The sequence below is a fragment of the Artemia sp. Qi Xiang Cuo genome, chromosome 6, assembly GCF_049724085.1.
Source record: "Artemia sp. Qi Xiang Cuo chromosome 6, ASM4972408v1, whole genome shotgun sequence".
Lineage (NCBI taxonomy): Eukaryota > Metazoa > Arthropoda > Branchiopoda > Anostraca > Artemiidae > Artemia > Artemia sp. Qi Xiang Cuo.
In genome coordinates, this window is record NC_142799.1 from 53,738,575 (window position 1) to 53,753,440 (window position 14,866).

General features: G+C 36.5%; 1 protein-coding gene across 1 annotated transcript; it reads left to right on the forward strand.

The window, feature by feature from the left end:
* Positions 1-4,755: 4,755 nt before the first annotated feature.
* LOC148951379 (uncharacterized) lies at positions 4,756-7,305 on the forward strand. Its single transcript, XM_089091081.1, has 3 exons — positions 4,756-4,909; positions 5,936-6,823; positions 6,944-7,305. The coding sequence occupies exons 1-3, from the start codon at positions 4,756-4,758 to the stop codon at positions 7,303-7,305; spliced, it is 1,404 nt and encodes a 467-aa protein (XP_088947207.1).
* The last annotated feature ends 7,561 nt before the right edge of the window (positions 7,306-14,866 follow it).

Here is a 14,866-nt window from a genome sequence, read left to right on the forward strand (position 1 = left end):
ACTTTTCATATTCCCTTCCGCAGTTTTTCCACTTTGGATACAGAACCGTTTTCAAGGGTGGTTTTCAGTCCATTGAGATGATCCGTTTTGCACTGAGAAGCCCGTTCAAGGTGGTGAAACCGAGACGATTTCTAATGCTGGTTTTGTTCAGATTGACAGCTGAGAAAGTTCGCTCAGCAGCAGCGGAAGTGTGGCAGAACAAGTAGGCTTAAAGTGAAATGCCCGAACAGAGGAAACCGCATTGACCCATTAACAAATTTTTGCCGGAAGGATCTGAGTCAATCAAAGTACCAAGCTCAGAGCAAAAGGGTAATCTCTTCCACTCTTGGAAGATATAGTCCAGATCATTATCAATCAGTATATTTAGAAACTCAGTCAGAAGTGGTGCCAGGTTTGGCTGATTTTACTCTACTCCCATGGTACAGCGTGGATGATGCCTATCGAAGTTTCTTACTGATGAATACCTGGAGTTTAAAAAACGCTTTCTCATCTCATCACAGAGCACGATCAAAAATTTCCTAAACTCTTTTTTAAACTGATTTTCAGCATATAGAGATACCTTTTCTTTGGCAAAAACCACTTCCACTCGGCCCCCACATTCCACAGCCTTGACATCGACGTAGTAGTTGGTTTCCTGTGGGATTATAAGGCAGAAATCACTTTCTTTTTTATAACTAGGCAATAAAAAGTGGAATGCTATTGTCTTGCAAACTTAAGAGAAACGACTATAGACAACATGGATCTGGGTGTCTTCTGCCTGAAATTGATTGTTTAGGTCTTCGATATACTTCAAAATATACACCAGGAAGACAAAGTAAGCCTTGAAAACCGCTAATAGCAGGTTTTTTTCTAAGTAGGGCACTGGCCTTCCCCGGCCTGTTGGCTTCTTTAAGGTTTTCCGCGCGGAAGAACAAAGTCAAGCAATCCTATTGTTCCAAATATCAAGCTACTGTAACGGGATCGAAAATCTATAACTAGTTTTCCTTTCGATTTAAAAATACGTATGCAAACACAACCTGCTTTAACTATTAGCCTAAAATTATGAAACCCAAAGAAGTCAATTAAATAATGCCCGCTCATGCAAATTAATGATAGCGAACAATGTATCCCATTTGAATAAAATTTATAGGATCTTCTTGCCCACAACAAATGTTCGGTTGCAATCAATAAATCAATCTTGAAGCAAAAAGACAAACTGTCAAAAACGTAAGAGATGAATATCAGTTTGATTTAATTTCGCGTGACAGGCTGTCAACAATACAGTTTATTTCAGGAATCTTACTCACTGAAACAGATGTTCAATCGCAATAAATGATAATCTATTTTGAAACAAAAGAACGAGCTGTCAAGAAAAGATAGAATTTATTAGACAAAAATAACCACCAGATAAACAATGTAGTCAATTTAAAGAACATTGTATTATTCTTCAATTGTCTGAAACAAAATTTCATCGCAATAAATTATAAATTATCTTGAAGCTAGGAGACAAGTTGTTAGGACAGAATATAAAAGTAATACTTTGTTTGACAGGGAAAATTCCGAGATGTCAATTTCATAGTGATAAATTATGCGGAATATGAAGTTGCCGATTTATGTATATTCTAGTCTAATAGGCATGCAGACGGTCCATCCCAAATGACGTCTCAATGTAACCTTAGGGGAATTCGAAAGGTGTAGTCACAGAGAATTAGCGAAAAAGAGTAGTCATTTTCAAGTCTTGCTAGAGTAAACAATCAGTTTATTCTCAGTATATTGAGTGTCTTTTATGAGACTAACTCCAGTCTTGTTGTAGTAACAAGTGAATTGTGATGAGTTAAGTTTAACATTATACTCTTACTTTACATTAGACTCCGTCTATGAACCTTTGGAAGTTTTGATGTACTTTAGCTATGCTCTATAAATTATAGTGTTCATGTCAGTGTATTGAAGTGCCCTTATAGTTGACGTTCCTGTATACAGTCCTGTACTACTCATGTGAGTAAAAATAAAAATATTACTTTCTTATTTGCATCTCTTCATGTTAGTATTTCCCAGAAAATAAGTCTTTGTGTTTTCCTCCGTGTTTAAAAGGACCGCGTCAATTGAAATGGGAGGATTTTATGGATTGAATGGCGGGATTTTATGGGATTGAGTGGTTGTAGTGGTGGGGGGAACTTAACTATTGTTTACCACATAATTTCTTTTCGACTGACCCTCGATTTTACTGTTAAAGAAACTTACCACAAGGCAGAGCCATAAAAAATAGGGTCGTCGTACTACTAAGTTTCTTTTTTTATACCTGTACATTAGGTCATAAGAATCAGAATCCTTAGGGAGCGATTGGGGACACAAGAAGACTAATTTTCTAAGAAATACTAACATGAAGAGTTGCAAATAAGAAAGTAATTGTTTTATTTTTACTCACATGAGTAGTACAGGACTGTATACAGGAACGTCAACTATAAGGGCACTTCAATACACTGACATGAACACTATAATTTATAGAGCATAGCTAAAGTACATCAAAACTTCCAAAGGTTCATAGACGGAGTCTAATGTAAAGTAAGACCATAATGTTAAACTTAACTCATCACAATTCACTTGTTACCGCAACAAGACTGGAATTAGTCCCATAATAGACACTCAATATACTGAGAATAAACTGATTGTTTACTCTATCAAGACTGGAAATTGACTATTCTTTTTTGCTAATTCTCACTGACTACACCTTTCGAATTCCCCTAAGGTTACGTTGAGGCGTCACTTGGGATGCACCTCCTGCATGCCTATTGGACTAGAATACACATAAATTGACAACTTATTCCGCATAATTTATCACTATGAAATTGACATCTCGGAATTTTTCCTGTCAAACAAAGTATCATTTTTACATTCTTTCCTAACGACCTATCTCCTAGCTTCAAGATAGCTTATTATTTATTGCGATGAAACTTTGTTTCAGACAATTGAAAAACAATATATTGTTCTTTAAATTGACTACATTGTTTAACTAGTGGTTATTTTTGTCTAATAAAAATCTACCTTTTCTTTACAGGTCGTTTTTTGTTTCAAAATAGATTATCATTTATTGCGATTGAACATCTGTTTCAGTTAGTAAGATTCGTAAAATAAACTGTATTTTTGACCGCCTGTCACGAGAAATTTAGTCAAACTGATATACATCTCATACGTTTTTGACATTGTGTGTTTTTGCTTCAAGATTAATTTATTGATTGCAACCGAACATTTGTTGTGGCCAAAAAGATTCTAGAAAGTTCATTCAAATGAGATACATTGTTCACTATCTTTAATTTGCATGAGTGGGCATTATTTAATTGACTTCTGTGGGTTTCATGAGTTTGGGCCAATAGTTTAAGCAGGTTCTGTTTTACATACGTATTTTTAAATTGAAAGGAAAAGTAGTTTGCAATTTTAGATTTTCGATCACGCTACACTACAACGGCTTATCCAGAGAGCTATCAATTTGCTAATTCCTAAAAAATTGATGTTCTTTCAGCTCAATTTGGTTTTGCAATCACAATGTCTCATAAACCTATTTTTGAGTGCGACAAAAATACTTCTACTTACTTTCTTACAAAAATCTTCAATTTCTTTTGGACCTTAACAGCCGGCCGCTCTAACATGTCGTCGGATAGAATAAATATAACAACCAAGTACAAAAAAAATTGTGCAGTCTTTTGGCGGCTTTGCCTAAGGATCACCTTGCTCCCTTATCGTAACCGATGCATTTTCTGCGGCAAATCCTATTAGGTTTGTCTTTGGAGCTCCAATTTCTTGAAAAAGGAGTTAGTTACAGCCCGGTAAATATCTATAAGTCACAAGAAGGGCCTCTTACAGGAAAACTGCTTCTCGATCAGCACTATTCAGATCAAGATTGCGAACAACTATAACCAGGCTCTTTTTGTTACTCAAGTCGTGCTTTTTTCAACTATTATCGAGAATTTCTGGTTCTTGGTGATTTCGCACAGATCGTCGAAACCAACTTCACCATAAACGTCGTTCACGAGTTGGGAACGACGTTAAAATTTGGATTGTACCAAAAATTTTACAAATGTACCGCATTGTACCAGAACCTCTAAATTGTACCTAAAACGGTACAATTGTACCTTGGTGGCAACGCCGAAGATGTGTTTTAGCTGGAAATTCAAAATTCGACAGATAATTGACATCTGATCTTTAGAGAGATCGAGGAAAACGGACAACGCGGTAAAATTAAAAAATTGTTGCCCAGGCTTATTTTCTAGACTATTTCGCATTCTGAAGTTTTGATTTCGGGTAAGAGCATTTACAATATTTGGATTAAAATTGATTAATGAATTCCCACCCTCTAATGGGGGTTCCCCCTGGGGGAAGTGTCAAAGTGGGAACTAGCCATCCACAACAGACAAACCATATACAAACAGGATCAGCACTAGTAGGACTGTCTCCTCCACAAATATCATTCTCACCACCACACATAGCATACTCACCATCTCACACCCATCCATTTCCAGTATGCTCTGGACAGCCCCATCAAACACCTAGCCTATACAATTTCCTCACTCAACATATCAAGATACTCAAGGTCCCCCTACAGTTTACTATGCACCTCTGCCATATTCAAGTCTTCAAGGTCATTTGTGTCATGCACCCCAACCCCAATATTTACAATTTGTACCCTCAATAAGTGCCCATAATAGATTTTCAGGGTTGTCAGTTGATTATCCTCCCCTCCCCCAGGAAGAAAATGAGGACATCACACATGTTGTAAATCCTATGGAGGCTGAAGGGATCAGCGATTTACTGAAAAGAAATGGTAAGAGAAGTGGCTCACCTCTTGAGCAAGAAACTTCTAAAACTGTTAAACCTCCTATAGTTGAAAGATTTCCAGAGAAATTCAGAGCTAGAAATAACAGAATAGAGGCAGCTAGTTAGTTTATAAGTAGTGAATCAGGGACTAATCTAACAGTGGTTTTCACATCACAGGTAAAACTTCCATCAGACAGAGCAATCACTCTAGAACTTAAGAAAATTCTCCAAATAGACAAAATTGACTTTTACTCAAACTATGATAGAAATAGACTATCAGTATATGTTCAATCACAAACTGCATTTGAGACTTTAATGAAAATTCAGAAGCTAGATGTTGTTGATATAGCACCTGAAGAGAAAAGACAGGTCAGCTAGCCTATGGTGTAATCAAGCAAATAGCACTAGATTATTCAAAGGAAGAACTGCTGACAGACCTCAGGGTAGAAACTAATATTGAGATTAAGGAATTAAAGAGATTGAAAAGATACAACCGAGAGACCAAAAAATTAGAAGATAGCCTGAGTATTTGTGTAGCATTTGAGAGTAACTCTCTTCCCCAGTCTATTTGGCTATATGGAAGAAAAAGAAGTATTGAGAGATACAACCGACCCATTATTCAGTGCTTTAAATGCCAAAAGTATGGCCACACTCAAGAAAAGTGTAGGTCGCCACATGCTGTATGCCTGAGATGTGCAAACAAACACTCTTCTAATGAGTGTCCCTTAAAACTAGAAACCAAAGAGTCAGGAAAATACCAAAAGTATGTCTGTGCTAACTGTGGGAAAAACCATTCAACACCATCTGGTAGCTGCCCAGCCCGCCAACAAAACTGTGAAATCATAAAAATTGCAGTTGCCCAAAACATACCAATGAAAAGAGCAGCTAATGCATACCGGAGTTATGCAGATGTACTGAATAAGAAGGCGGTGAAAGAGCAAACACCCTTCAACAGCTAGTGTTATTTGTATCAAAAGTGCCAGAAGTGATAGACATCAAGCAATTAGAAATGAAAGATAGGATAGTGAAGTTATGTCAACTTATGCACTCACTATTCAAAGTTGAAATCAATGTAGAAGAAGTTTGGAATCTAGCAAATAAACTAGAATGAACTTGCTATCTTTTAACATCCAATCTATTATGAAAGGCAAAAAGGCTTTATTAGAGTGCCATTTAGAAAAAGAAAAAATTGATGTTGGATGCTTTCAAGAAAGATGGCTAAAACCCCAGAATTCCTGGAGACTTAGAAATTATGAAGTAATAAGAAAAGATAGAGCAGAACAGTCAAGAGGAGGAATATTAGTTTGCATTAAAAAGTCATTAATGTTTCAAAAACTAGATATTGAAGACATCACAAGTTCTAAAATTGAGATGGTAGCTTGCCGAGTATTCCGGGGTAAGAGGGATACAAGAGTTATTGTTAATATATATAACCCCAATGGAAATGAGCCTCAAACAAAGGACTTTTTCAATAAAGTGAAAAAAGTGATTAAAGCCAAAGAGCCTTTTATTATTGCTGGTGACTTTAACGCCCATTCAGATGCTTGGTGTTTGTGTGGATCTCATAATTGTTGTGGTATAGGTATCCTAAGTGCTCTGGATAAGAATGATGACATTGGCCTAGTGACCCCACTTGGACTTCAAACTAGAAGAAACCCAATTACAGGAGCATATTCTACCATTGATCTGACATTCTCTGCAGTAGCAATAATCAATCAACTAAATATAAGTTTAACTCCTGAACCAACCTTAACCAGTGATCATGAGCCAGTGATAATTGAGTATAAAGAATCTACACTAAGAAGTCAAATCCCACCAATACGCCCTACCTTTAAATTTAAGAAAGTTAACTGGGATTACTTCCAGGAAGAACTTACAAGGTTAAGTCTTGAAGAAGAACTGGCAACAGTTATGACTACAGAGAAGAAAATTGAAAGATTACAAGATCTACTGATGGAAGTGGCTAAGAAGACTATCCCCATCAAGACATTGGGCAACAAGACAAGGAATGAACCAATATGGTGGAATGAACAGTGTAGCTTAAATAAGAAGAAACTAAACCAAGCTTCAAACAATTACAACAAGATTCTGACAATTGAAAATTATAGAAAAAAAATATTGGCACAGGCTGAATTTAGAAAAACAATAAATCAAGCTAAAGAAGAATCTTGGAAGCATTTTGTTTCAAATCTCAACTTCAGGGATCCATTTGGAAAAGTGTATACCTTCATAAGAAAGATGAATAGGAGAGAATTGTACCACCACCTGCAGGAGCCAACAACCTACCAAGGACAAGTGATTGCTGATAACAAAACAAAAGCTGAGGCAGGAGCAAGTCATCTCCACCAGACACTAGGTAAGAAAGATCCATTTGAAGGAACCAGCCCACATTCAACAACTTTCACTAAAGCAAGAAAACTTTCTATGCAACAATCAGTATCAAGTTACAACAAACCCTTCTACCAGAGACTTCGTCTGGCAGTGACAACATATACCCTGTTTTCTTTAAAAGGTTGACTGACAAATTGAAGGATAGTCTGCTACAGCTCATCAACAGAGTGTGGAAAGAGGGTGAGTTCCCAACAGTTTGGAAAAATGGCACATCTAAGATGATCCCAAGAACGAATAAACCACATACAGTAGAACATCGTCGTTTTATAACTCTGCTCTCAGTTGAAGGTCATATGTATGAAAAGCGATTAAAGGAAAGACTGCGATTTGCAATAGATGAAGCTAACCTGCTGCAGGATATTCAGACAGGTTTTCGCAGAGAGAGAAATACAGTAGATAACCTGGTCAGGATGCAGAGAGACATCATTGATGCACTTGATAATGGCAAAGTAATGATTGCAGTGTTCTTGGATGTTAAAGGAGCTGTTGATAATTTGGTTAACAGACAGATACTACAAGGTTTATCTAGGGCAAAAATTAATGGAAATTTGATGAAATTCACACTGAGCCACCTGTCAGATAGAAAAATTGCTGTGACTGTAGGACAAAAAAGATCAAAGGAAATTGAGGTGGAAAGAGGTGTTCCACAAGGAAGTGTTCTTGGACCAGACTCTTATAATGTTGGAGAATTAGAGATCCCTCTAGAAGACAATAACTGCAAAGGAGGAATCTTTGCAGATGATAATAATACATGGACAATCCAAAACACAGTGGAAGAAGCAGAAAAACTTGTCCAAGAAACATTAGACCAAATAGAGTTATGGTCCCTAGGAATAGATCTTGATTTTGAACCATCTAAAGCTAAAGTTATGGTGCTCACATCTAAGAGGAATATTAGACCTCTGCTAATTACTCTATTTGGAGAGGAACTGCTTGTAACCAATTGTCATAAAGTCCTTGGAATACACATTGATGATAAACTTCAATTTAGTCAACATGTCAAATATCTAAAAGAATCCTCTGCAAAGTGACTGAATTTGATGAAGATGCTTTCATGTGGGAAGCATGGTGTCAACATAGTTACAGCAAGACAATTTTATATCAAATACATAAGACCTAAAATCGATTAGGGGAGTTTGATATACAGCATTGCCCCAGAATCTACACTCAGAAAACTTGATACAATACAGAATACAGCCCTAAGATTGGCATTTGGAGCCCACCAGAGCACCCCAATTCCTTTTCTCCTGGGTGAGTCTGGAGTGGAGAAACTCAACACAAGACGAGAAAAAATGCTTATAGTGTACATGAACCAGCTATGGAAAGCAGATTTTAATCACCCAGTTAAGAAATTGATAATTAAACCTGGTCTAACCCACACTAGAAATCACCATAGAAAAAGGAAACGTCTAAATCTTTTTGAAAAATTTGAAGAACTACTAACTCAGGAAGGTATAGAAGTACCTATTACCCAAATGCTACATTATGAAAAACCACCAAAAATTCCCCCTGGGATTGGGTTCAGATTGAGTGTCAGATTTATTACTTGGAAAAAGTGGAAAATACCCCCAAAATACTGAGATATGAAGTCCACTCAGTTTTGAATAGCCAGTACCAAGACTATAATAAAATATATAGAGATGTTTTAAAAATATATGGTTTAGGAGTGGGTTGTTCAGCAGTGGTTCCAGAATTAAATACAATGATAACAAAGTCACTAAGTAAAGAATCAACTGTTTTTGAGGCAGAAATAAAAGCAATTGAAAGTGCACTAGAATGGGTATTGAGGAAAACTAGTGAAAGTGATGAAAACCAATCTAAGTTCCTCATATGCAGGGACTCAAAATCTGCCCTCCAGTCCCTAAAGAATTTTCCGAATTAACAAAATGATGAAGTCCATAAGTGCTATAGTTCAATTCTGAAGATTGTTGGGAAAGGAATAGTGATACAATTTTTGTGGTGTCCAGCCCATGTGGGGGTGGCAGGGAATGAAAAAGCAGACAAATATGCCAAACTGACAGCACAAAATATGGCCCTTACACCCCCTACAGAAACATACAAACAGATTAGAGAGATGGTTAGAAAAATTTACCAAAAACATTTTGAGGAAATGAGGGATAATAGTAGTAATATAGCTCTTACCCAGAAAAAGAAGCATGGCTTTGATATGAATAATTGTAGTAGATTAAAAAGAAAATATGGTTGCTTAATGTTCCGTTTTCGGTCGACCCATGTAGGTATTAAGCATAGGTTGTTTATCATAGGCAAAACTGATAGTCCTCTGTGTGATAATTGTAGTGAGATAGAAAGTATTTTCAATTATGTTGTTGAATGTAAGGAGTATGAATATTTGAGAAAAGAAATGATGAATTTTTGCAAAGAGGAAAATTTAGGAGAATTTTCAGTAGCACTTGCATTAGGAATTTTGATTGATGATGATTCTTTGAAGTATAGGATGATAGACCTGTTTATTAAGTTTATACAGGAAAGTGGTAGAGAAAATGATTTTATCTGATGCTGATAGTAATGTAATTGCTGTATTGTCAGTGTTGAAAAGGGATAGATCTTGTATGCATAATAGGTTTGATTGGTAGTTTTAGCAATGATATATTTCCGTGTTACAAAAAAAAAAGGAAATAAAAAAAAAAAAAAGTACAAAAGAAAAAAATCCCACTGTAAAGGAAGATTGTCTTTTCTTTTTAGATTGAAGCTGACATGTATAAATAAGTGTTGTATTGAAAGTATTTGCAGCTAATGGTGTTGTGCTGAGAAGGAAGAAAATTAGTCATATTGAAAGAAGTCTCAACTGACATTGCTGTCAAGAGGAGACTCAAATCTCTCAGATCAGATCTGATCTTTAGAGTTTGACTTTTGCCTTTGATGTCGACCTGAAATAGCATATTCTCTTGGCGGTTATTACAAAAATAATATTTTAATACTAAATTAACTAACTGTTAGCTGTTATTCAGTCAAATAGGTTATTTTAACGTCGAATAACATTTTTGAACAAGAAAAACCGTCATATTTCTGAACTAATGTCATCAATTCACGTTCCATTTTGAACTTGCCAGTTAAATTTATAATTTCAATGTCAACCAGAAAACCAATGGACCTTCTTTTCCCGTAGTCAAAATTTTTAAGATTACTCCGGGAGGAAAAGGAGACACATGAGTGCTACTCACATTAAAAAGAGATTTGCCTTGTTCTTCGAAGAGGGACGTGTAATTCTCCAGCTTAGAATTTTTGAGAATGATATTTTAATGTATGTTTTTCAATTTGATCCGCTGTCATTTTTGAGAAATTCCAAGCTCTTTTTCAAATCCCCCCATTTTTTTTAAACAAACTTTTACTATTAATATACTTGAAGAGGCTGGAAAAAATATCTGGGACATTCTCCAAAGTAATAACCTAAAGATATTTGGAGCAACTCCTTTAAATGACCAATAGCAAGTACTCGAAAAATTATAAATCTATCTCACTTTAAAGAGCTATAATGACAGAAAGCTTAAGATGATTATATATATATATTATATATATATATATATATATATATATATATATATATATATATATATATATATATATATATATATATATATATATATATATATATATATATATATATATATATATATATATATATATATATATATATATATATATATATATATATATATATATATATATATATATTTGATTATGAATTTATGATTATGAATTTAATCTTAAAAGAAAACCCAACTCAAGCTAAAATTACAGAAAGATTGCTTCCGTAGTTTATAACAAATGTAGACTTGTCTTTATGCAATTTCCTACATCTTAGAATAGTTTTTAGAAGGAGTAGATATTCTCAAAAAAATCCTCCTGCCTACACAAATACCACGTTTTGATTTTATAACAGTCATGTAAACTGTTTCACAACAGGACAATTCTCCCCTTTGAACTTAAATCCCTTATATATTCAGACATTAAAAAAATACAATAGCGAAAGAAAAGCATTTTTTTATATTTTGATTATCTCTGTTAGGATTTTGGTGGGCAATCAAACAGTTTGTGGTAATGATCTATAGGTACGGAGTGAACCGGCTCAATAGTAACCAAAACTCTAAAAAGATAAATTGTCATGCCAATAGATATATCAACAGAATTGAATTTTATGCTGATTCCAAATATACAAGATTCATTAAGTTTAGTTTTACCCATCAAAAGCTACGAGCCTGAGAAAATTTGACTGATTTTTTTAAAAAGGGGGAAAGCCCCCTTGAAGTCATAGAATTATAATGAATATCACACCATTAGATTCAGTTTATCAAAGAACCCTACTGTAGAGGTTTCAAGCTCATATGTGCAAAAATGTGGAACTTTGTAATTTTTGCCAGAAAAAAGATAACGGATGCGGGTTTATTTGTTTTTTTTTTCTTTTATTCCCTAGGGGTGATTGTATCAATCCAGTGGGCCTAGATCGTCGATAGAGGGTTCATTCTAATAAAATAAAAAGTTCTAGTGCCCTTTTTAAGTGACCAAAATAATTGGAGGTCAACTAGGCCCCCTCCCACACCACCTTTTTCTCAAAATCGTCCGATCAAAATTTTGTGATAGATTTTGTCTATCACAAAATAAACTCATACTTTAAAACTTATACTAAACTATCACAATCAGCATACTTTAAAGGCCCAATAACTATGTCCTTAGAGATAATATGATCCCCTACAACCCCTGGGGAAAGGTTTTTAAGTTATAAAATTAATATACTGTTTTATTTGTTATTGGGAATATACATACATTTTTTGGGTGGGGAAAGGAGCAAGAATTTTCTGCTGGGAGGATTTTACACTGGAAAAATTTTAGACGGAGAGGGAAGTTTTCAGGGGGTTATGTCTTTACCGATTCAATTTTAAACGTGGAGATGTTAATGGTTATTGTCTGGGTTAAATATTCACCAGGACTGAATATTTCAGATGATAATTACTTGGGCAGGGGGATTTTTCCTTGGAGGTGGAGCCAGGTATCAGTAGAGGTGACCCTATTGACCCGGGACGAACACATGTGCTGCCATCTACAATTTAGTTTAATGCTGAAGGGACATAATTTATTCAAGGATTATCGATCGAGTCTAATGTGGGTGTGTCAAGGTCAATCGATCTGTTGTTGTTTGGCCACGTGCGAATGACACGTGGGGTGATTTACATAAACAATGGGGGACTTAATTATTCACTTGCTTGGGGATGTCGGGACATAATTTATTCAAGGATTATCGATCGAGTCTAATGTGGGTGTGTCAAGGTCAATCGATCTGTTGTTGTTTGGCCACGTGCGAATGATATGAGGAGTGATTTACATAATCGATGGTAGAATTATTGATTCATGGGCATCTGGAAGTAAGAAACAATATGGTCGTGGGGTCCCTAGGGGGAAAGATTACTTCATTACTAAATGACCTCTTTGTGCACGGTCGAGTTATTTGTTGTCTACATGGGTAATAGATCGGGGGGCAACGGATATCCCGGAACATTCAATTCTAACGAGACCAATTTTATTGATCTAGGACTCGAGGGGGAAGTGAATTTCCGTGGATTTACATAATCGCTAGGGGAAATTATTGATCCACGAAGGGGAGAATTATGAAACAAACATGGCTCCATTGTTGTTTGGCTAGCTTAACCAGTGAACTTGATTTACATAATCGCTAGGGGAAATTATCGATTCACGAAGGGGAGAATTAAGAAACATTAAGGCTTCTTTAATCTTAGGTCTGAGGGATAAACGTTCTTTAGGACAGAGAGAAAATTAATATTCTATTTTTAGACAGAGCTTCATTGATCTTTAGTGTCAGGAATCATAATGTAACATCACTTGTTATCCTGGAATTATGCGGGAGTCTAAAGAGATAGAAATTCATATTTTTAAATACGGCTTCACGGAGCTTTAAGTCGGAGAGGTAAATTGATACTTCTCAACGAAACCCTAAGTAGTTTAGGCTAGGAAACATCTTATGCGATGAAGAGATTTAGCGTGCGAGAAGGGTTTCCTAGAAATTTGAAATGCGTTAGCGCAGAGATGCCAATAACAAAAGGAACACGCTGAAATTACGTTTAGGGATTATTTGGGCGAAACGGTTTTAGACAGGTTATGGAACTATTTCGGCGAAACAGATAGAGACATTTTGAAAGAAGATTTTAGGAAGAGATTTTAGAAGAGAATTTGAGGGTGAAACTCTGTGGTCGTTATAATACACAAGTTTCATTTGAACAGTGTTGTGAGGTCCTCTAACCCAACCCCAAAGGGTTCCAATCCCTCTACCCCAACCCCGAAGGAAGCCCCCGGTCCTCAAAGGCCCCCCAAGCTCCCAAAGGCCCTCCACCGGTCCCCAAATGTCCCCCAGGACCCCAACTGCCCCCCGGACACTCAAAGGCCCACCAAGCTCCCAAAGGACCACCGGCGCCCCAAAGGCCCACCCAGACCCCCAAATGCCATCCCCGGGCCCCCCAAAGGCCCATCGAGCTCCCAAAGGACCAACGGGGTCCCAGAGGCCATCCACCGGTCCCCAAATGTCCCCCAGGCACCCAAAGGCCCTCCCTGTGCCCCAAAGGCCCTCCCTGTGCCCCAAAGGCCCTCCCCCGGCCCCCTCCTCCTCCTCCTCCTCCTCCTCCTCCTCCTCCTCCCTCCCTCCTCCTCCTCCCTCCTCCTCCTCCTCCTCCTCCTCCTCCTCCTCCTCCTCCTCCTCCTCCTCCTCCTCCCACCTCCTCCTCCTCCTCCCCTCCCCCTCCCATTCCCTCCCCATTTTTTATACTTTTTTTGTGCATTGAGACACAGAACGACCCCCTCCCCCGGCCCCTCCCCCCTCCAAAGGTCTGATTTTTTTAAAGTTCATTTTGAATTTCTTTCATTGAAATGCAAGAGTTGGAATATTTCACTAGTGTTTGGTTGTGGTTTACCATGTCACAGTTAAATTCCCTTAATTTTTCAAATTTCATTTTGAATTTCTTTCGTTGAAATGCAAGAGTTGGAATATTTCAGTAGTGTTTGGTTGCTGTTTACCTTGTCACAGTTACATTTTCTTGATTTTTCAAAGTTCATTTTGAATTTCTTTCTTTGAAATGCAAGAGTTGGAATATTTCAGTAGTGTTTGGTCGTGGTTTACCTTGTCACAGTTACATTTTCTTGATTTTTCAAAGTTCATTTTGAATTTCTTTAGTTGAAATGCAAGAGTTGGAATATTTCAGTAGTGTGTTCTTGTAGTTTACCCTGTCACAGTTACATTTTCTTAATTTTTCAAAGTTCATTTCGAATTTCTTTCGTTGAAATGCAAGAGTTGGAATATTTCACTAGTGTTTGGTTGTGGTTTACCTTGACACAGTTACATTTTCTTGATTTTTCAAAGTTCATTTCGAATTTCTTTCGTTAAAATGCAAGAGTTGGAATATTTCAATAGTGTTTGGTTGCGGTTTACTTTGTCACAGTTACATCTTCTTGATTTTTCAAAGTTCATTTTGAATTTCTTTCATTGAAATGCAAGAGTGGGAATATTTCAGTAGTGTTTGGTCGTGGTTTACCTTGTCACAGTTACATTTTCTTGAATTTTCAAAGTTCATTTTGAATTTCTTTCGTTGAAATGCAAGAGCTGGAATATTTCACTAGTGTATTATTGTAGTTTACCATGTCACATTTACATTCACTTTATTTTTCA

What these genes read in the sequence shown, in the direction of transcription:
- LOC148951379 (XM_089091081.1), top strand. Translation starts at nt 4,756, where the DNA reads ATGGAGGCTGAAGGGATCAGCGATTTACTGAAAAGAAATGGTAAGAGA. An exon ending in TAACAGAATAGAGGCAGCTA is followed by an intron (nt 4,910 to 5,935) that starts GTTAGTTTATAA and finishes CTATTATGAAAG; the next exon opens with GCAAAAAGGCTTTATTAGAG. An exon ending in AATATGGTGGAATGAACAGT is followed by an intron (nt 6,824 to 6,943) that starts GTAGCTTAAATA and finishes CAATAAATCAAG; the next exon opens with CTAAAGAAGAATCTTGGAAG.